The 21,434-nt window shown below is 46.3% G+C and overlaps 3 protein-coding genes across 6 annotated transcripts; 2 read left to right on the forward strand and 1 right to left on the reverse strand.

The window, feature by feature from the left end:
* Window positions 1-324: 324 nt before the first annotated feature.
* Window positions 325-10,635, forward strand: BECN1 (beclin 1). Of its 2 annotated transcripts, XM_060289975.1 has the most exons (13): window positions 325-454; window positions 765-893; window positions 3,100-3,167; window positions 4,055-4,113; window positions 4,786-4,876; window positions 4,981-5,117; window positions 5,278-5,472; window positions 6,362-6,508; window positions 7,771-7,920; window positions 8,431-8,491; window positions 8,940-9,082; window positions 9,822-9,963; window positions 10,297-10,635. In XM_060289975.1, the coding sequence occupies exons 2-13, from the start codon at window positions 767-769 to the stop codon at window positions 10,309-10,311; spliced, it is 1,335 nt and encodes a 444-aa protein (XP_060145958.1). In that variant the 5' UTR covers window positions 325-454; window positions 765-766; the 3' UTR covers window positions 10,312-10,635. The 2 variants fall into 2 exon arrangements, with proteins under 2 accessions (XP_060145958.1, XP_030696156.1); XM_030840296.2 differs by having other exon boundaries at window positions 9,822-10,635.
* On the reverse strand, window positions 10,278-19,042 carry CNTD1 (cyclin N-terminal domain containing 1). Of its 3 annotated transcripts, none has more exons than XM_030840302.2 (7): window positions 18,701-19,042; window positions 15,439-15,514; window positions 15,023-15,191; window positions 13,352-13,514; window positions 12,717-12,861; window positions 11,980-12,076; window positions 10,278-11,410 (listed from the first exon to the last, which is right to left on the reverse strand). In XM_030840302.2, exons 1-7 carry the CDS (start codon window positions 18,867-18,869, stop codon window positions 11,216-11,218), a joined length of 1,014 nt encoding a protein of 337 aa, XP_030696162.1. In that variant the 5' UTR covers window positions 18,870-19,042; the 3' UTR covers window positions 10,278-11,215. The 3 variants fall into 3 exon arrangements, with proteins under 3 accessions (XP_030696162.1, XP_060145960.1, XP_060145959.1); XM_060289976.1 differs by having other exon boundaries at window positions 11,316-11,410; window positions 11,884-12,076; XM_060289977.1 differs by lacking the exon at window positions 15,439-15,514 and having other exon boundaries at window positions 18,705-19,042.
* Window positions 19,043-19,227: 185 nt separating this feature from the next.
* Window positions 19,228-20,353, forward strand: COA3 (cytochrome c oxidase assembly factor 3). The gene is made up of 2 exons (XM_030839872.2): window positions 19,228-19,463; window positions 19,817-20,353. The coding sequence occupies exons 1-2, from the start codon at window positions 19,250-19,252 to the stop codon at window positions 19,921-19,923; spliced, it is 321 nt and encodes a 106-aa protein (XP_030695732.1). The 5' UTR covers window positions 19,228-19,249; the 3' UTR covers window positions 19,924-20,353.
* Window positions 20,354-21,434: the final 1,081 nt, after the last annotated feature.

Here is a 21,434-nt window from a genome sequence, read left to right on the forward strand (position 1 = left end):
GAAACAATAAAGTTTACCTCCTCACTTTCCCCTCCAAGTGTGTCTACCACTCTCTCGGGCGCCCAGCTCTCCCAACGAGAAACTTTAAAAACTGACACAGCAGTGAATAATGAAAGTGGCTCCGCTCAGAAGTGACAAATCTGAAGAAAAGTCACTGCATTAAAATACGGGAGAGTGTCCTGACTCCCCCCCAACTCGGTCCTTCCACTTTCCCTCGCAACATCAGCCCGCCGGCTGACGCCTGCCGCAATTCCCAGTTCAGCCTCTAGAGGTGGCAGCCAGACGGAAGCGAGTGGACCAGGATTGACTCCCAGAGCAGCTGCAGCCGTCGTGACGTCACGTCCGGTCATGGCGGAAGTCCTCCGCTGGCCGATCGGGAAGTAGCTGAAGACTGGGCGATGGCAGTCCCGGAGGCCCCGCGCCCGGACAGACCCGAGGCCACAGTGCCCCCGCGGTAGGCCGGACCAGGGTGGCGGGCTCCGGGTCCCGGGATGAAGAGCGTCGGGGGCTGAACCGCTACCTTAGAAGGGAACCTGGGAACCCTCACGGCCCCTATTGCAGACCCTCCCTGACTTTGAACTGTAAACTGCCTTTGCCGGGGCTACCCCGGAAGAAGGTCTGCCTGGTATCCTACCGCTCCTACAGGGAACGGTGCGGGCGGAGATTTTACCCTTTCACCATAATAGTAAAGCTGGTGGTAGCCCCGGGCCGGGGGTTCAAGGCCGCCGATTCCCCTTAACATCGGCTCCTTTCCACCGCCGCAGGGATGGAGGGCTCTAAGACATCCAGCAGCACCATGCAGGTGAGCTTCGTGTGTCAGCGCTGCAGCCAGCCCCTGAAACTGGACACGAGCTTCAAGATCCTGGACCGTGTCACCATCCAGGAGCTCACAGGTCAGCGAGACCCTTAGAAAGAGGGTGGTCAAGATCGTTGAAAGTGGGCAGCTTTGGAGATGAAGGTCTTAAAAGACTGCACATAGCCTGCCACAGACACGCCTTGTGAGCCTCAGAAGTCGCGTAGTGTCTCTGGCTTCTTGTTTTCTTATCGAGAACATAAAAGAATGTTGACACTGTGTGCTTCTGAGAGCTTTCTATAGCAAGGAAAGGTCCTTAGTTTTCTGCTTCTGTTGTTTCAGAGTAAAGGAATATGTACATTTAAAAATAAACGGCAATTGTTGAGGACTTGCCATATACCAAGTGCGTTACATGCATTACTTTTAACCCCCATGGAGTATTACAGTTATACTCGCCTATGGAGTAGTAGTAAAATTATCATTTTATCCATGAGGAATTGAGGCTTAGAGAGGTTAAGTGACTCACCCAGTGGCCAACAGCTGATAAGTAGAGGAACAGAGTCTCAAAGTCCCAAGAAGTGAGATGAAGCTAGAAAAAAAGAAAAGACCGAATAGACAGTTAAAATAAGCTCATGGGTCTAGAGTCAGCCTGCTTAGCTTTAAATCCTGTCATTTACTAGCTGAATGACTTTTTGCAAGTTACTTCACGTCTCTTGACCCTGGTCTCTTGGTTTTCTTTATCTGTAAAATGTAAAACGATCTCAAGGTAGTTGTAAGGATCAAATATGACAAAGACCATAGGTACTTAAGAATATGCTGGGAAAGTACTCAATAAATATTAACTATTATTATTAATACCTGATTTTTATTTTCTGAGGGGAATTATCTCTTTAATATATTTTAAACTTTATTATGAAAAATTTCAAACATGCAGTCAAGAGAATAGCGTAGTGAACTCCCTTGTATCCATCATCCAGCTTCAACAATTAGCTACAGCCTGCCATTCTTGTTTTCTCTATACCTCCATTCACCTCCCATCTCCACTCAATTACTTTGCTCTTTACTTCCTTTTTTTTAAGGTAAATTGTCACGAATTGACAATTTTTAATTGTCAAGTTCTTTGGGTTTTGGCCACGCCATGCAGCATGTGGGATGTTAGTACCCCAACCAGGGCTGGAACCCGTGCCCACTGCAGTGGAAGTGCAGAGTCTTAACCACTGGACTGCCAGGGAAGTCCCTAATTGTCAAGATTTATACATTACAAATCTTAGCCTTTTTTTTTTTTGGCTATGCCACGCAGCCTGTGGGATGTGGGATTTTAGTTCCCCAACCAGGGATTGAATCTGGGCCCTTGGCAGTGAGAGCACGGAGTCCTAACCACTGGACTGCCAGGGAATTCCCCTTAGCTGTATGTTTTTGACAGATGTATGCACTCGTGTAACTTAGATCTCCATTGTGATGTAGAAAGCTTTCATCTTCCCAGAAAGTTCTCTCATGTTCCTTCCCACTTATTCTGAGGGAAAGGGGATATTAACTTTTGTTACGGAAAACTTCAAAGTTTATGATGAAGCCCCGTGTACTCATCACTGAGCTTCAACAGTTATCCATACAGGGACTTCCCTGGTGGCTCAGTGGTTAAGGATCCGCCTGCCAATGTAGGGAACACGGGTTCGAGCCCTGGTCTGGGAAGTCCCACATGCCACGGAGCGACTAAGCCCGTGCGCCACAACTACCGAGCCTGCGCTCTAGAGCCTGCGAACCACAACTGCTGAGCCCACGTGCAACAGCTACTGAAGCCCACGTGCCTAGAGCCTGTGCTCTGCAACAAGAGAAGCCACTGCAATGAGAAGCCTGTGTGCCACAGCAAAGAATAGTCCCCGCTTGCCGCAACTAGAGAAAGCCCGCGCACAGCAACGAAGACCCAACACAGCCAAAAATTAATTAATTAAAAAAATTATCCATCCATATTTAACCATGTTTTCATCTACAGCCCCATCCATTCCCTTCCCACCCCAAATTATTTAGAAGCAAATCCCAAACATATAAATACCATAAATATTTTAGTAAGTATTTTTGAAAGGTAAGGTGTGTCTTTAAAGACATAATCATACCATTATACTGGAAAAAATTTAACAATCCCTTAATCCGATTTAATGGGTGTAAGGGAAAAAAGACAACAGATTCTTCTTTGTATAAATTGTGCTTTAAGAAAAAGGTGAAGGATATTTCTGATTCTTACACTGTCATACATGCTTCCGCTTTGAGAAGACTCTTTCTGAAAGCTTCGATATTTTCCTTGCTCTTAGCTCCATTACTTGCCACAGCCCAGGTGAAACCAGGAGAGACCCAGGAGGAAGAGGCTAACTCAGGAGAGGTATGAAAACACTGGAATGCGAAGTGGATTTCTGCAGGGTACTTGGTGCTCTTAGACCCCCAGATGTTTTGGATCTCTGGTTAACATGAGACATTCTGCATGATCAGGCCACTGTGGATCATTGGAGGCACAGAAGTCGCACCTGAGGTCACAGGGTTGCTGAATGAGGCATCCATTCAAAAATGTGAAGAGAGGCTCTTCTTTATTTGAAGTGGAATTATAAGCCATTATAGGTGGGAGATGGGATGACCTGGATGCACAGGTCATCCCAGGGCATTCCTGGTTCACCTGGTGTTGTCCTAGCTAATTATTAATATCCACTCCTCTCTAGTCTCAAAAGTATCTTGGTTTGGACACTGAGTTGTGTGATTACACTAGCTTGAAAGGGTTGTCAGTGTTAGAGAGTGTGTAATTTTTTTAAACGTGATAACATGAGTGATAATTGTCATTGTCAGAGATCAATGTCATAAGATTTTGATCACATATAAATTATATCAAAGTATGGAAAACATAAAGTATCTACTTTGTTCTATGCCATGGTAAACTTCATTGCAGTCTGCTCTGGCTTTTTCCTTGTGCCATGATTTAGGGCATTCTCTCCCCTACCTTGACTGGTAAATGCAAATATAATAGGGTATAGCATAGTTAGGAAACGCTGTTCCCCACAAAAAATCAAATGGGACTTGGGGTTTGTCTGTACCAAGGGTCCTTTCTTAGAGCAAGTATCCAAGGATTGGCTATATAACACCCATTTCTTAAGTCTCTGTGGTTTCTCAAGTCTTGTGGTTATCAATCAAGGGTAAAGCCAAATAGTTCTGAGGCCACTGGGGAAATGGACTCCACCTCTAAGCTGCCAGGATTCTAATGCTCTCTTATTTCCTCCCCAGGAGCCATTTATTGAAACTCGCCAGGATGGTGTCTCTCGCAGATTCATCCCCCCAGCCAGGTGCCTACTACTCCTCAGCCCCCTGTTCCTTGCCAAAGGCCAGTAGAATTTTAATTAAACCCAGAATTGAGACCTGGAGCCAGGTGATGAAGATGGATCATCACGTAGCCTTTTGGCTCTTCCAGAAAAGACATATTCCCTTATACCTGGCCCATCACTCTCCAGTGTTGATGGAGTTTTTCCTGTAGCCATTCACACAGTGGGAAGGGACAATATCTCTCATGATGAAGAACTGAGAAAAGTTGAGAACGTGATTGACTAATAAAAGAGATGGGCCCTTGAAAAGTTTTAAGATAGCAAATGTTGTTAGATGTTCAGGTTCTTAATTATTGATGCACGTGAAGGTGGCTGGCAAGGGGTAGTAATATTAAGAAATGGTCTTTCCTGATTCTCCTTCCTTTTCTACTATAGACACACACATATCAGTTTTTGATGCCCCGTCTCCCCCCTTAGTCCATCCAGGCCAACCTTCGTGCTGAGTGTCCCTGTGGAAGACCAGCATGGCCTTCCCTTGGGAGAGAGGTACCCTTGGGAGGTCAGTCGGGCTAGGAGTGGGTATGTGCCTTGAGGCCCCTCAGCCGGTGCTTGAGAGTCTCTGCCACTGGCACTGCAGTAGGTGGAGGAGGCCTCTCTGCTCCCTCATGTGGCCCGTGGGCGGGGGGCTGTCTGCAGGATGATGTCTACAGAAAGTGCCAACAGCTTCACTCTGATCGGGGAGGCATCCGACGGCGGCACCATGGAGAACCTCAGCCGAAGACTGAAGGCAAGTCTGCCTCATGGGTGTCAGGCAGTGGGCCTGGCTGGTAGAGGGGGTGTCTGGGCAGGTAGCATGGGGTAGGCCCTACCCTGACTCTCCCACACTTCCAGGTCACTGGGGACCTTTTCGACATCATGTCAGGCCAGACAGATGTGGATCACCCACTGTGTGAGGAATGCACAGATACTCTTTTAGACCAGCTGGACACTCAGCTCAACGTCACTGAAAATGAGTGTCAGAACTACAAGTGAGTACGTCCAGAGCCTGGGCCCGGGAATGGAGCTCTGAATCTTAGGGCTCTCCCTGCTCTGGGGCTGCGTGGCCCTTACCCAAGGGCTGTGCTCCACTCAGATAAAAGGAATAACAGGTTCCCTCTGGTAAGCATTCCCTGCCTGTGTCCTTGGCAGACGCTGCTTGGAAATCTTAGAGCAAATGAATGAAGATGACAGCGAGCAGCTCCAGATGGAGCTAAAGGAGCTGGCATTAGAGGAGGAGAGGCTGATCCAAGAGCTGGAAGATGTGGAAAAGAACCGTCAGATAGTGGCAGAAAATCTCGAGAAGGTCCAGGCTGAGGCTGAGAGGTTGGATCAGGAGGAAGCTCAGTGAGTGATCACCCTGTTCTTCTATCTTCCTGCCCTCAAGGCTCCAGCAGCGGAAATGGCTTCCAGCTGAATGTGTCTGATTAGTTTGTAAACAGCAGTGAGCTGTCATTCAGCAGCGTGTCTGCTCTGGATCCTGCATATTGTTTCCAGGCCCTGTTTCTAGAGGTTGGTGGGGAGGATTACGTATGAAGGGTCAGCATGATTAAGTGGCAAAAACGTTGGTTAAATAGAGAGCCGAGAACCAGGCCTCTAGTCACAGCTCTGTCCTGTAGGGACCTGGGCTCATTTGGGTGAGTCAGCCACTGAACCCGGCATCCTCCTCTGGAAAGATGAGCCTGTTGGCCTACGTTCTTTTCCAGCTCAAAAATTTCACTGGTGCTCTTGACCTGAGAGAACCCTCTGTCTAGTGGAGGAGACAGTGTCCACAGTAACTACGGATGGGGAAGTGAAAGACATTGAACAAAGTTAATTTTTTCATGGGATAGTGTAACAAGTTCCATTAGAAATGATGTATACTAACCATTTAAAAGTCAATAAGGATGTAGAGGGGAAGTGATAGACGCTCAATTACGGCCAATTCAGGGAAGAAACCACCATTGACTAACTCACTTTGCTTCTGGAAAAGATCAGAAATCCAAGAGGTCCTGGTTTGGGAGAGTCCTGTTTTCCTCCCCGTTTTCCATATGGGCAGCTGGAATTTGAGACATTTCTGTCCTTCCCAGGCAAAACATGTAGGGCAAGTATGTTCCTTTGAGTGGGATATTTGCCAAATGTAAAAGATGCTGTAACTAGAAGTGACCATAATCACTAGAAGAAATCATTAAGGGGGGCGGTGGGAGAGAAATTTTAGCCCCAAACAGCCTTTAATGGTCACCTTGGCTGTTCACAGGTATCAAAGGGAATATAGTGAATTTAAACGACAACAGCTAGAACTGGATGATGAGCTGAAGAGTGTAGAAAACCAGATGCGTTATGCCCAGATGCAGCTGGACAAGCTGAAGAAAACCAACGTCTTTAACGCAACCTTCCACATTTGGTAATGAGGGTTGGAGGGTGAGGAGCGTCTGGGAAGCACCACAACCTGGACGTTAGCTGCTGGCCGCTACGCCAGGGTGCCCACCTCCCACGGAATGGGGGTCTGTGTCATTTTCACCCCATCTAGGTTTCTTTCACTCCTTGTGATGGGATAGGCACAATCAGGGGATTGGAACTCTAGAGCTTGGTGACTTCCATTCTTCCAAGGAAAGGGAAAGATTGGAGCTCTCCAGCTACGTGAAAATCTGGTCACCTGCCTGGTGCTGATTTCTTGCCCCCGGGGTCGTTTGTTTATTCATTGATTTGACATTTTATCCATTTCAAATGGTATCTTTTGAGCATCTACTGTGTGGTGACACTGTGCTAAGCACTAGGAAGGCAACAGCAAGCAATATACATTTCGCTTGGGCGAGATGGCTCGGTAACAGGCACTTGTAATACAGTGTGGTCGCGGTGAACCCTGGGTGCTGTGAGAACACATAAGGGCGCTTTACCCAATTGGAGGAGGCTGCATGGAACGATTCCCCCAGAGGAAGTTGATGTTTAAGCTGAGATACGGAGTATAAGTCTGCAGAGGAGGGGGGTTGTTCCTGGCAGAGAGAACATCATGTGCACAGAAACAGAGGAAAGTGGGAGTGGTAATCTCCAGCTGAACTGAACGGAGCTTATTGTGACTGGAGATTGAGGGTGAAGCAGAGAATGACAGGATATGAAACTGGAGCGTTACCAATTCCTAAAGGATCTTGTAGGCCTCATTAAGGATATGGACTTTGTCCAAAAGGCAGTGGGAGCCACTGAAGCATTTTAGTCAGGAAAGTGACATAAGTACAGTTGCATTTGTGCATTTCTGTAATGTGAGAAATGACTTGGGGTAAGAGGGCAAGATTGTTGGTAAGGAAACCTGCCAGTAGAAATCTAAACAGGAGAGGGTAGAGTCGTAGCATTGAGTCTGAAGAGAAGTGGACAGATTTAAGAGGTTCAGGAGGTAGAATCAACAGAGCCTGGAGGTGTTGGGGGGAAGGGAGCTGAGAGAGAGAGAGCATGCAAGGATGACGCCCAGGTTTCTACCTTGGCGTCTGAGCAGCAGGGAGAAAGATGACGACTCACGTTTTAGACATGTATTTAAAGTACCAATAGGACTTGGATATATGAATCTGGAGATAAGGAGAGAGATTTATGCCAGGTTTTAGGTGAGAGCAGGAAATTTCAGAATTTGCTAAGTTTTAAATCCTGTCTGTATTTTTCCCTGCCCTTCTTCTGTAGGCACAGTGGACAGTTTGGCACAATCAATAACTTCAGACTGGGTCGCCTGCCCAGTGTTCCCGTGGAATGGAACGAGATTAACGCTGCTTGGGGCCAGACAGTGTTGCTGCTCCATGCCCTGGCCAATAAGATGGGTCTGAAATTTCAGAGGTAAGAAATGTAGTCCTTTCCTGCGTGTGGTGTGTCTGTGATATAATCTGTATCTCCTACCTGGTACTCTTGTCCACTGTGGCAAGAGCCCTCGCTCCCAACGAACGGGGAGTATTCTGTCCATGGAGACTGTCTGCTTCTGGTTTTCCCCTCACCACAGTCCCTTTCCAATGATTGAGCAGTCCTTGAACTGCACGACCACAGCCGTGGTCCCCAACTTCCTGTCTCCGTAACCTAGTGTTCCTAAAGCTGTTTTTCAGTTTTTGTTTCTAAATCTAAACCAGGACATACATGCATCCATAAAAGGCCCCCAGATAATTATCTAATAAATGTAGTTTGTTTGGGAAACAAAACCTTTTAAACATGGAGCCCGTGGGGAGGTGAGAGAGGAGTGGAAATAATAATAGAGGTTCTTGGGTAGCTGAAGACTGAAAATCGCTGGGTTATAACATCCCAGTAATCACTTTAGGAGGAGTCCTATTTCCATCTCTGTCTGCATCTCCATTTTAGGTATCGACTTGTTCCCTATGGAAACCATTCGTATCTGGAGTCTCTGACAGACAAATCTAAGGTACCCAGGAAGGTCCATTTTCGCTGGAATACAGAATCCTTTTACCTTCTAACGAAATGGTTTAGTTTTGATAATGGCATTATTTAGCTTCTTTCTTAGACTGAGATATCTCATGTTGAGCCAATGTCTGGTTCAGTGTCCTGTCTAGTTCAGGATTAGCTCTTTGGGGCCTGTAAAGAAAATTAAATTTTTACAGTGTTGAGAAGGGCTATGGGCAGATCAGAGCAGAATATGTGCACCAGGACGGGGAAGGCATCGCTGTGCGGTAGATGTTTAATACATTTCCACTGATGGTGAAACGGTCTTAGGTGCATTGTTATTTGCCCAAGGTTACTGTTGCCAGTGGAATACAGACATAACATGACTTGAGAGATCGATAGGATTGGGAACAGTCTCCGGTAACCTGTGTTAGGGCCACAGCTATAGCCAGTTCTCTTTTCTCGGGCAGGAGCTGCCATTGTACTGTTCTGGGGGGCTGCGGTTTTTCTGGGACAACAAGTTTGACCATGCAATGGTGGCTTTCCTGGACTGTGTGCAGCAGTTCAAAGAAGAGGTTGAGAAAGGCGAGACACGTTTTTGTCTTCCTTACAGGTCAGTATCCCCCGGTGCTGAATGAACCTAGAGTAGGACCAGAGTGAGCAGAATTGAAGGGGCAGTAGAGTGGAGGCAAAACTAGTACATATAGTGGGAAAGCAGAAAATGGAGTAAGATGACATTGACACTGATGGGCAGAGACTGATCCAACACTGCAAACAGGACAGAATGTAACCACCTGGTCCCTGGAGAAAAAGAATGTTGACTTAGATGGTGTGGGGGATTTTCTTGCTGCAGAGCTCAAGCCTGCTCTCCAGTTTCAGGGAGGTTTTTCCCTTACACCCTTGGAAATATACAGGAATGCTTCCTTTGATCAAATTTTGTAGGAGCCCAGAGATGGATGGACACCTTGGTTAACACAGTAAGGCTGAGCTGCTTCCATCACCCCAAAACAAAGCATTTCTCTTCTTCTGCCTCCCTTCTCTCCCCATAAGTGAGGAATGCCTAGGAAAACAGTGAGGAGTACTGTAACTGTCACTTACCCTCTGCTCCAGGCTTCTCATCTGTTTGGGTGTGTGTCTTGTCCCTGTACTCCGCAATGACAATGAGGCTCTTGTGACAGCCTTCCTGATATTGGGCTTTCAAGCAAATCCAAAATACACTACCATTCCTTGCCAAGAGTTCTTTAGTAGATAAAATGACGTGAATGGTCCCATGATCAAGTCCCTGCCCATTTGCCTGAACTGACTTAACTCGGATCTCAGTTACTAATGAGTTCTGCTGTGTTCATTTGCAGGATGGATGTGGAGAAAGGCAAGATTGAAGACACAGGAGGCAGCGGTGGCTCCTATTCCATCAAAACCCAGTTTAACTCTGAGGAACAGTGGACAAAAGCTCTCAAGTTCATGCTGACGAATCTTAAGTGGGGTCTTGCTTGGGTATCCTCACAGTTTTATAACAAATGACTTGCTTTTTTCCTTAGGGGTTTGTTTGCCTTAAAGGCTTTAAATTTTGTTTTGTTTGCAAAAAAAAAAAAAAAAAGTGTTAAATTAAATTCGGGTACTATTAAACAGCACATGTTTACAATACCGAAAAAGAAAAAAAAATCCACAAAAGCCACTTTATTTTAAAACATAACAGATACTTTCCAGAGCTACAACATGCCATGTATAGCAACTGGCCTTTATCACAGTTTTGACTCTTAACCCCATGCCTTCCTTTCCCTTTGTCCCCGCAAAACAACTAATTTAAGTTTGCTTTTTTTTTTTTAGACTGAGTTGAATTGAGATTGATGTGTTTTCACTGGATTTTATCTCTCTCAACTTCCTGCACTTAGAATATGAAATAGAAACTTTTGTCTCCACTGAGACTACAAGATGTGTGAGATGCACAGTTGGATAATGTGAGAAAATGACATGTAAGCTTTGGTCACCACGTGATGTGATCAGAAGCTTGAAATTTAACACTTCTCACTTGGTTCTAGTACTGAATGCCTGCTCTGCTCTGTGTTAGAGATATGAAATTGTGTTTGATACTGTTTGAGACCTTATGGAGAGATTTAGTTATTTGTAATAAAAGATTTACTGCAGTCTGATAACTGCCCAGAGGTGCACTGTTGGGTTTTTCTTTAACTAGAATAGAGTACTTTGTATTCTGGGAGAATCGAGTTCAAGTGCAGGTATGTGGAAAGTCTGCTGAAACATGTTTAGAGATGGGTGTTAGTTTTTTAAAAAGACTCTAATGAAAAGTAGACAGCTGTAGAGAAAGCCCTATTTGTGTAGCTCTCAGTAACAGAACAGAGATATTTAACTTTAAGGGGAAATAAAGGCTACCTCCTTGATGCTCAGTCAAGGTCACCCAGATGGTCTCAGTTTTTGAGCCCCTGGTTAATACTAATCTCCATGTCTGATGTTCTCCCTTAATGAACAGTTAAGAGGAAAGCCATAAATATCTTGTTAAACAAAAATAAACTAATTTCACTGATATTCTAATATCTTGTCCCGGCTCTTGGACATTTTCAGTCTGGTACGACGAAGAGGACGTGCTTTATTCACCTGAACTCTTTCTCTGATGCAGAAAAATAAGCATCAAGTTGGAATATAAAACACAGTTCAGAAGATACTTGGAACTTCCGTACGCTGAGTATGAAAGTAAGGAAAGGGAGAGATGAGTGCAGTGACAGAAGGCTGTTTATTTTGGGCGGATTCCGCCGGCCTCATGTGTTGGAGAAGTCGCAGCCCTCAGTGCTCCGGCCACCAGGTGGGGTGGAACAGGCCGCTGTCGACCTGGAGTGCTGGCTCCCACGCTGTGAGTCAGGATTGCATAAGAGAGTTCGGCAATGCTCTCCAAGGCAATGCCAGTGATGCTTTGCAAATGCCCCGCAACCTTCAGAAACAGAGACAGATTTCTTATTACTAAATAAACATGTGTTAGTGCACAGACACATTGCTGGGGCTGTTTTCTCAAGCCAAATGTAAATTTTTTCATTTCTCTGAGCTTACAGAGAAGATTAAATCCAGATCCCAGCGTTTGCCAATGGCCAAATTACACTAGGATACCTTTGCCCTGATAGTGTTAGCATGGAAAGTTTCTGGTAGACATTTCCCTCTGCTGGAGATAAGTTTTGTGAAATATGAGAGGGATATTTGGGTCTTGACATTTTTTCTATTTGGGAGGATACACTTATTGGACTTTAACATAGTAGCAGATTATCATCATAATGGGAAATGAACAAGCTGAACTTGGGCCTCCATTTCCAATTTCATAAGAGGAAAACTGGAGAACATTTTTCAGTACCACCGTAGTTTTTCCCTCCCAAATCCTGCTCATTCATCCTAGTCCTGGGTCTTGGCACTTACCTTTCATAGCTTGTCTTCTGTTTTCCTTTAACTGAGGGGAGAATGCTTTCTATTAAATGAATTCTGACCATGCTGGTCCTGCTCAGTGGTGCATACCTGGCTCCAACACTCATGGTTTTGGATGAAAGCACTTGCTGCAATGATTCCTACTGCCAACAGCATGAAGTCTTCCTTCACGGAAATAAACTTTTCCCTAAGTGATTAAAACCATATTAATTTTGGAGCTAGAATGACACTTGATCTTCCAAATCCTAGGGTTATGGGACTTCAACTATGAGTTGTTTATGTTGATCATGGAATTTTTATAGATGGAAAGAAATGGTCAAATAATAGCTAATTGATTCCCTCTTCCAACCTCCCCCAACTCAACGGATTAAAACATGAGCCTCCTGTCTGAATGGCTTACGGACCTTTAGTTGTTCCGTCTGTCTCCCTAACAATGTAACTGTGAGGCTTTTTACCAGTCTGACTGTACAGTAATCAAACACTTTTGTCCAAGTTGCAACCCTGTGACTGGCTTTTTTTCCTAAGTGGCTATAAAAGCAGTTCAGTAATCTCAAATTATAAGCAGCTATAAAAGAAGAGCTAGGAATGAAAGTATGTTAATTACTAGAAGTCATTTAAATGTTAAAAGTAAAAGCCTTTAGGGTTTTGCTGATTGGGCTCAGTCATCCAACCAAACAACGTATTGGATGTTAATTAGAACGAGATAACCCACGCAGGTTATCTGTGGACTGGGTGCCTTGCTAGGTAAATTCCATTTCTCAAGTTCTTGTGGTATGTTACTGACTCCCTGTTTCTGGAAGGAGCCTACAATAAAGGAGTTGCCTTACCCTTGCAGCTGACTGGGTGTGGAGTTCTCAATTGAAGCCCTCAGCAGGCTCTCATATACAGGTTCATGGAGAAGATAGACTAGGTCCAGTAGGTTCAGGCAGGTTGCATACAGCTGTGTGGCTGGCACCAAACAGCCGTTGTATCCTAGATGGAGTGTGCGCACGGTAAAGAGCATTATGTACCTCTTCTCTGATCCTAATCACAGCTGTCATGTGACACAAAGCTGCTGAGCTGCTACTGTGCTTCCTGGTTGCTATGTTCTACCGTAAGAAACCTCTGTAGCTGGAGGTCGATTTTAAAGGACAAAGGGAGAGGTAGAAAAATCTCCAGCTACAGTATATATACAACTGTGGCGTATTTGTTTGTTCCCCTCTCAGCTCGTGCCTCTCCACAAAGTCAACTCTTTGATGCTACAATAAGAGGGTGCTTAATGAGGCCAAACAGAAGCCAGGTGCCGAGGCTGGTGTTTGTTTCCCTGACCAGTGCTAGAGGAAACTACCTTCCTCAGTCAATGCGCGCTTCCTGCTGTTCCTCACTGGCAGCTTCCGCCCGCTGCCCTCAAACCCCTAGGCACATTCTTACTGCCTTCTATGGAAGACTCCAACCCACACGCCCGACACACTTAATAAAGTACCTAAAACCTCCAAGAGCATCTCCACATACGCCAGGGGAGTAGGCAGATTGATTTGGAAGTTCAGGGACTTCAAAACATCAAGCTCTGACTCCAGCAGTTCTTCTTTAGTGTGTAGATACCCAAGAGCCTGGAGGAAATTCAGGACTGTAACGTTGCTGATTATCTGAGCAAAGAAAACCAAAATAGAGTGAAAGGGAGAGCAGGGTGTCAGAATAGAGGTCATACATCTTGGCATAGTAAACAAAGCCCTTCACAATCCAGCCCATGCCTTTATCTCATCTTCTCTCTTGGTAATTCCCCCTTACACTCTACACTTGCCATATAGAATTACTTGCACTCCCCAAACCCACACGCTGTCCAAGCCTCTACACATGCTCTTTCCTGTATCTGGATCTCCCTCCTCACCCCCAACACCCCCACTGCTCTCCTTACCTCCTCTCCCTCTTTCCTTAGGATCCACCCATCTCCCCCACCCTCCCCTTCAAGAAGTCATTTTCTCTATTGGTTAAAGTGCAAGTACCAGGGACTTCCCTGGTGGCGCAGTGGTTGAGAATCTGCTTTCCAATGCAGGGGACGTGGGTTGGATCCCTGGTAGGGAACTAGGTCCCACATGCATGTGGCAACTAAGAGTTCGTATGCCACAACTAAGGAGCTGGTGAGCCGCAACTAAGGAGCCCACCTGCCACAACTAACTAAGACCCGGCACAACCAAAATAAAAAAAATAAATAAGTGCACTACCAAAAATCCTACAGCTAACACCACTTACAATGGTGAAATATTGAACACTTTCTCCCTAAGATTGTGAAAATGCAAAGATGTCTGCCCTCACCATTTGTATTCAACTTATACTAGAGGGTACAGGCAGTGAAACATTCTTGGATAACAAAAGAATAATGCATTACTGTAAGTTAATACAAGAAAAGAGTTATTAAAAATGTTTGATTAATCTCAAAGAAAGGCAGAACTGAGAGAAGCTTATCTCTAGATGGGAGTGGAGACAGAGGTTAACAGCAGGTGGAAGATAATGAATAAATGTTCTGTTGTTTGTTCCCCCAAAAAGTCATTTTCTCTAAATACACTTCCTCGACTCTCCAAGGCTGATTAGGTCTATTCAGAGCCCTCTGTATTTACACTAATCAGAACACTTGCTCACATTATTAGCCTGTGTGTCTTCTCCCGTCAGGTAATAAATTCCTTGAGAGCACAGACAATATTTTTACTCCTGTAGCCACGGCACCTAGTGCAGCATCTGGCCATAGAAGACAATAAATATTTGCTGAATAAATGATACTATACAGACATCGCACAGTGATGTGGAAACGTTTTATCCTTTATAAATGTAATAGGTTGCCTCTAATACTAATAGGTAGGTTGGCAATTCAGGCACCTTAACTGTCCTTGAGTCCAAGGGGAGGAAAGGTGACCTGTATGAATGATGGCATCCGTCCAACAATTATACTTTGGGAACAGAACTTCAGACTATTTAGTAACTGCTTCTGCGTGACCCGTGTGTGTGTGTTTAGGAGGTATGCTTAGGAAGCATAATTACACTCTGGAATTTCTGCATGAGTAGTATCACCTAGCCTAGGAGTGGGTTTCTCAAAGCCACCTTTGGATGAACTGGTTTCTCTCTAACACTCAGGTGCCCATGCGCAACCCCAGCGCCTTACTTTGTAGTGGAAGGAAAGTTTGCTTGCCAGCTGAACACATGACACAAGACGCAGGATAAACTTGTTGAAAAGCTGCTCTTTCAGAGCCCTCCAATTCTGAGGCCCTGTCTTCTCTCTCAGCTGGATTGTGGCTTGCCTGCAGATGTTCTCTGCCTGCTTAACCATAAACCTATAAAGAAGGGAAAGGGGAAAGGAAACAATCCACACTCAGACTAAATGGAGTTTGTGCTTCAAACCGTGTTACATCTTATCCTCTCCAATATCAATCGCTGGCTAAAAAATTTTACATTTGCAAGAAAAAGAGGGTGCAAAGCAGGTCTCATGGTAAGGGGCAACTAGCATTTTCTTTAAAGGTCTGGGTACATTAGGCATTCTGAGAGGTGCCCCTCACAAAGGCCTTATGCTCAGGGCTTTACCTCTCTAGGATTTCTACAGCCTGGTAGCTCACGGATTTCTCCAGACACCATTGTTCAGACAGGAGAAAAACAAACTCTGCCAAAACAGGAAAGAAGAGCTTAATTCACAAGGTGCAACCACAACGACTCTCTGAACTCTTGGCGTTGTGTAAAAGCCATGATGGGGCCCAGGGAAGAGGGTCAGGAGGTGAGAAAGATGAGACGGAAACAACCCAAGCTGAACCTGTTTCCCTTTGTTGCCAATAGGCAAATGAGAGGCATGAAAAGGAGGCTGACTGCGTGCAAAAACAAAGGCTTACTGAGCCCCCTCAGGGCCCCTTGAGCCTTCCTATGGGTCTCAGCTGATAAAAGGCTTGGCCAGCGACACACAAACAAACCAGCTGGTCTAGCTGGCCTTTACACCATGCTGGGAACCTCCAGCTTCAAGAGAGATTTTGGATGGATAAAAACCCGAACCCCTATATTCTGTTTTCAGTGGAATGTTGATAGGAACAGAAAGGTCCCTCCTGGAGCTTTGATATTCTTTATAACACTGTTTGTTTAGTAACCACCCACTGGAGAACTCCCATTGCTCTACAAACACAATTCACCTTACAGCTGGACACCACTTCTCCACCACCAGTTTGTTGGGTAAATCTGTGGCGGCTAAGCCTCTCCCCAGGAGCAAGTTTGTTACTCTGAAGTGGCTTGTTTGGAAGCTACATCCCCTAAATCAGGGAACATAGCCCAACTTGGGTGGGGGAAGTCATTGGGAAGGTGGGAAGGGTAAGATACCTTGGCAAGATTTTAGGCTGCCTGTGTTTCTCTTTGAAAGAACAGCCCCAGATAGAATTCTATTTAGTTAGCAATATCATTAGAGGGTGGAAACAAGGATAAACGTTAGTTCTCAAAGCTCCTGCAGAACTAGGAACTTTTAGCATTGATCAGCAACAAATTACATACAGTCAAATTTCCATTACCATATGTCGTCAGAGAAAATCTGACTTAGAGGAAAAACAATCTATACAAGTTAAGCTAGCACAAGACAGTTTAACAATCTACTTGACACAGGTTACACATAGCTACAAGCACAAAACCTTATCATTACAGAGGCCAAAGCTCTGCTAACAGTGTCCAATGAAGAAGATAATTAGTTTAAGCAATTAAGCAAAGTATCCTAGAACACATAATGTGTGTTATTAGCCAGTCCTTTTATTTGCTGGAACTTAGGTGTTATTTCTTTGTTTTCCTGTGTGTGTGTGTATAGTTGTTTGGTTTTATTTTGTTTTTGATCTGAATCATCTGGGCAATTGTTTCTATTTTCCATTTTAATTTGCCAAGAAAGCAGTTTTGGTTAGGTGGAATGGATGAGGGTTACACCTCTCTCCTGCTGCTGGCTCCACCTCCGTACAAACATACTCAGATCTATTAACTAAAAGACCCTCCCCTTCTACTCTCTTAAGCTAGGGCTCTATCTCTCTAGCTTCCATGACTGTGAAATTCCTTGAAAGCCTAGCTTACACCTGCTGCTTCCACTTCATCATTCACTCCCTAATGTTCTGCAATTTGGCTTCTACTTTTTACAGCCTGCTGAAATGATTGTCTCAAAGGTCAGAAAAATACATCCAAATTGTTAAATATCATGGCCCTCTTGCAATCGTCATTCCTGGTGTTCATATCTGTGAAGTATCTGAAATTGCTGACCATGAAACTCTCCTCTTGCTTCCAAAGGTTTCTAGGTTCTGTTCCTAACTCCCCAACCATTCCATCTATTTCCTTCATGACTCTTCCTCCTACTCCACTTTCCTGAACACAAAATGTCTCCCAAGGAACTGTACTAGACCCGCTTCTCTTCTCTCCCTCTAGGAGCTCATCCTGTGCCACAGTTTCAACAGTATCATTCTGGAGAGAACTCCCAAACCCTTATCTCTAGTTTGACCTCTCTTCTGACGTACTCTTTAAACAACCTGCTAGAAACCTTCCTCTAGATGTCCCACAAGCACTTGAAACTCAGTAGGTCCCAAACCAAAGCTATTTTCTTTCCCAAACAAGTCACATTTCCTCCCATTTTATTTATTTTAATGTATGTGTGTGTTTCTCTTAGTGGCACCGCTCTATGTCTAGGCTCAACCCTTTGGCATAGTCATCTTCGCCTTCTTCACTTCTTAAAATTCATCCATTGCAGAACCCTAGATTTTACCTCTGAAATGTTTTTCATCCATCCTCCCTTGTCATTCCCTCTGCCCTATCACCTAAAAAACTACTCATGAAGACTCCACTGGTCTTCCTACCTCCCATCTCTCTCTACTCAAGTCCATCCTTTACATCACAGCCGAAATATTTTTTTCTAAGGCAAAAGTTACAGCTATATCACTCCCATATGGAAAAAAAAAAAAAGACAAAAACAAAAACCCTCAGTGCCTTCTTGTTTTCCTATTAAGTCAGGTATAAACTCCTCACTTTGGCATTCAAAGTTCCACATGGAACGTCTCCAAACCACTTTCTGGTCTGGATTTCAACTACTCTTCCACAGGCTCTGGCCAACCCGGATGACACGGTACCCACATTCACCCAAAATGTCCCTATTTCCATAGCTTGACTCATGTTATCCCCTTTCAGTAGAACCATGGTCCCGGGAGTTCCCTGGTGGTCTAGTGGTTAGGATTCGGCGCTTTCACTGCGGAGGCCTGGGTTCAGTCCCTGGGTGGGGAGCTCCCACAAGCCGCCTGGCAAGGCCAAAAAAAAAAGAGAAAGAGATACGGTAAAAAGGAAGGAAAGAAGGAAGGATGGGAGGAAGACGGTCCATACCCACCACCTTCACCAGCCAAAATGTTATCCTTCCTTCAGGGTCTACCTCAAATGCCACGATGCCTGGAGGACTCCTTAATTCATCCTACCCCCACCTCACTCCATCTCTCCTTTCAATCCCCATAAAAGCTTGTTTTACCTGCTATGTCACTTATCTAACCATACTTGTACCTCGTCATTTGCAGATTTGTCCTAATATCCTCCGAAGATTACATACATGGTTTGAAAGCGGGGCCTAGATCTCTCGTTCATCTTTCTAACCCAGGGAGCAGGGAGAATAAGTGCTCTGTACGTGTTGCAATCTAGGTAGGGTGCTGGTGAGTCTTGCTCATCACTGTACCCCCAGCGCCTGGCAAAGCGTAGGTACTAACGAAACTTATTTGAATGAATAAGGGACACTGAATCTCAAGGTCGGTGCCTCAAAGAGCGGTGCCCCAGCCTCCCATAAGCCCAGCTCCCCGGCCTGCATCCCCACCCACGATCCGGGTCTCCCTGAAGCTGCCCATCCGGCCCGCAGCCTCCCGCACGGCTTGCTCATTCTGCTGGGCCAAGTGGAGCAGAGCGTCTTCGATCGTCTCTGTGGCAACAGCTCCAAACTGAAAGTCACTGAGAGAGGCCAATCTGGGCCTCACAGGTCGGTCCATTTTCAGAAACTTGTTTGTTGCCCCGGACGTCTCACTGGATCCGTCCCCCTTAGCTTCCCTTCAGAGTCTTCTGCCACACCCTGGATTCTTCGTCCCCTTCCGTGTGCTGGTCCTCCTGGCCTCAAGTCTGAGGAAAACTCATTTCCCAGCACAGCCTCGAGCCTTTCACAGCCTTTTCCAGCCCCAACGGACGCGGACCCTTCAGCCAATCGGAAAGCACGGCCTCTTCTCGCCTGCCCCGCCCTTTCCCTTGGGCCGGGAGCCGCACTCTTTGTGAAAGGAAATGCGGACTACATCTCCCAGAGTTCCCTGCGGCGGCCATGGACTGCTATTCCCAGCAAGTCCCGCGCCCCGGGAACTGCGGAGGGCGGAGCGGCAACATGGCGGCGCCGGGAGCTGGAGACCCTCTGGATGCTAAGAGCGGAAAGGGCCCCCTGGCTCAGCGCATCGACCCGGCGCGGGACAAACTGACTCCTGCGCAACTACATTTCATGCGGCAGGTGCAGCTCGCCCAGTGGCAGAAGATGCTGCCACAGCGGCGGACCCGGAACATCGTGACCGGCCTGAGCATTGGGGCCCTGGTGTTAGCAATTTGTATCCGTCTGGACTGTAGACTCAGGAAGACCGCATTTGGGGGCAGGAGAAAGGCAGCAGAGGCGTGTAGGAGGGCAATGTGGGGGTGGCAGAAAGAGCCCGAGCTGTGAAAGTCTTGGCTACTTATAACGCTGAGCCAAGCTGTTTAAGTGTACCTTACTTTGTCATTTTAAAGGTGCTCTTTTAATATAATTTATTAATGATAACGGAATCAGGGTCAGGGCTCAGAAGAGCAGAGGGCAGAAGATCGAATCACTGATTTGGGAGGATGAGAGATCAACAAGGGTGGTTGAGCAAGTCTGGGAAAAGGGAATGTGCATTTTCCACGTGGTTTCCTGAACCCACCTCCCCAGATGGTTACACCTTATACTCGGTGTCCCAGGAGCGTTTCCTGGATGAGCTAGAAGATGAGGCCAAAGCTGCTCGAGCCCGAGCTCAGGAAAGGGCATCAGGACACTGATCCAGACGGGCATCCTGCATCTCCAACCTGCTGGAGTCCCTTCACATGATGGCTGATGCCCCACGACCCTGTAGAAATGGAAGCCTGCTCACAGCATTGCTTTCCTTCTTACTAACTTTGGACGATGATAGAGCCCAAGTAACCACGGGTTTGTGCATTTGGCCATTGTCAAGGGAACATGCCCACCTTGCACTCACTGTGTGTGGCCACTGACTCCTTTTCCTAGTTTGTTTCCTTGTTTGAGGTGTCTGACCTTGGCTTTTCCCAAGCTTTCTGACTTTGTGGTTTATCCCCTTCAGGGTCTGGCTGGGAGGGTGGAGGACGAGAGGTGGGCTCTTAATGGGGGTGAGGGTGGCAGCTCTGTGCAGTGTTGGAGCCTAAAGTGGGAAAAATGGGGTCAGGTTGAGAACAATAAACTGAGTCATCTCTCTCGGAGTCCAATGAGTGTGTTGGGGCTGACACTTCATGCTGGAACGCTCCACAGGCAGTAGCTGCAGCTGTGGCATGGCCCCAGGGAGCCGTAAATGTTTAACTAGAATTGCTTTTTCCATGAGATCTTTCCACCTGATTTAAGGGAGAGATCGTGGTGGGTCACTGGGCTGTTTGAGACTGAACCAGGTCTTGGGGGGAAGGAAGGTCACTCACTCTTCTGTCCTCTACCCTGAGGAACACACTACTCCAACTTTACTGCCTTTTCCCATAGAGAGAGAGAGAGAGAGAGAGATGAAGGATGAGGGACAAGCAGCTTTCATTCTTTTAACTTCCACTGGGGTCTGCTTGTGTAGGCCTAAGGTGGGGTCTGGGTGGACTCTTAGCTTGGTCAGGTGGATTACTGACCTTGCAGTTTCCTCATGAACTGCTGGCAGGAAGCCATAAGGCTGGGCTCCACCCCTGCCTCCCGTTGTGAAACGGGAATTCCTTGTAAATCCTCCCCTGCCTTACCCTGTAAAGCTTTGTCCCCAGTTCCTAAGGCCCCACATACAAATTCACCAGGTTCTAGGTTCCAGCATTTTTATTGGCTGCTACTAATTCTGGTGTGAGAACACCCCCTCCTCCTGCCCAGCTGGGAGTGTGCCTTGTAGAAGCATCCGGGCTCGGGTGGGACTGCTTAGTGGTTCACTCTTGGCTGGAGAGGTGGCAGGGATGAGGATGGTAGGCTGCAGAATTTATGCCTTCTACACACAGCAAACAGTTCCCATGTGTTTGGCTCTTCCCTATAATGGAACGGCACTCTCCAGGCCCCTGGGGCCTCCTACTCCCTCAGGGTTGAGGTCTTCCTTGCAGAGTAGTGCTGGTCAGCAGATTCTGAGAGCACAAGCTCCACGGTGGGCCCTGGTGTGGATGAGACACATGGCTTCTGTTCGGAATTCACTGGAGGGAAAAGAAAAAGAACTGAAGAAACCTCCAGGGTGGGAGGAGGGTGAAGCTGCAGCCAGTTATCGTTCCCTGGGCTCTCCCTCCCTTGGGCCCGCCCTCACCATCCTGCCAACATCCCTGGCGAATGTCACCCC

This window comes from Globicephala melas, chromosome 20 (assembly GCF_963455315.2).
Source record: "Globicephala melas chromosome 20, mGloMel1.2, whole genome shotgun sequence".
Classification (NCBI taxonomy): domain Eukaryota; kingdom Metazoa; phylum Chordata; class Mammalia; order Artiodactyla; family Delphinidae; genus Globicephala; species Globicephala melas.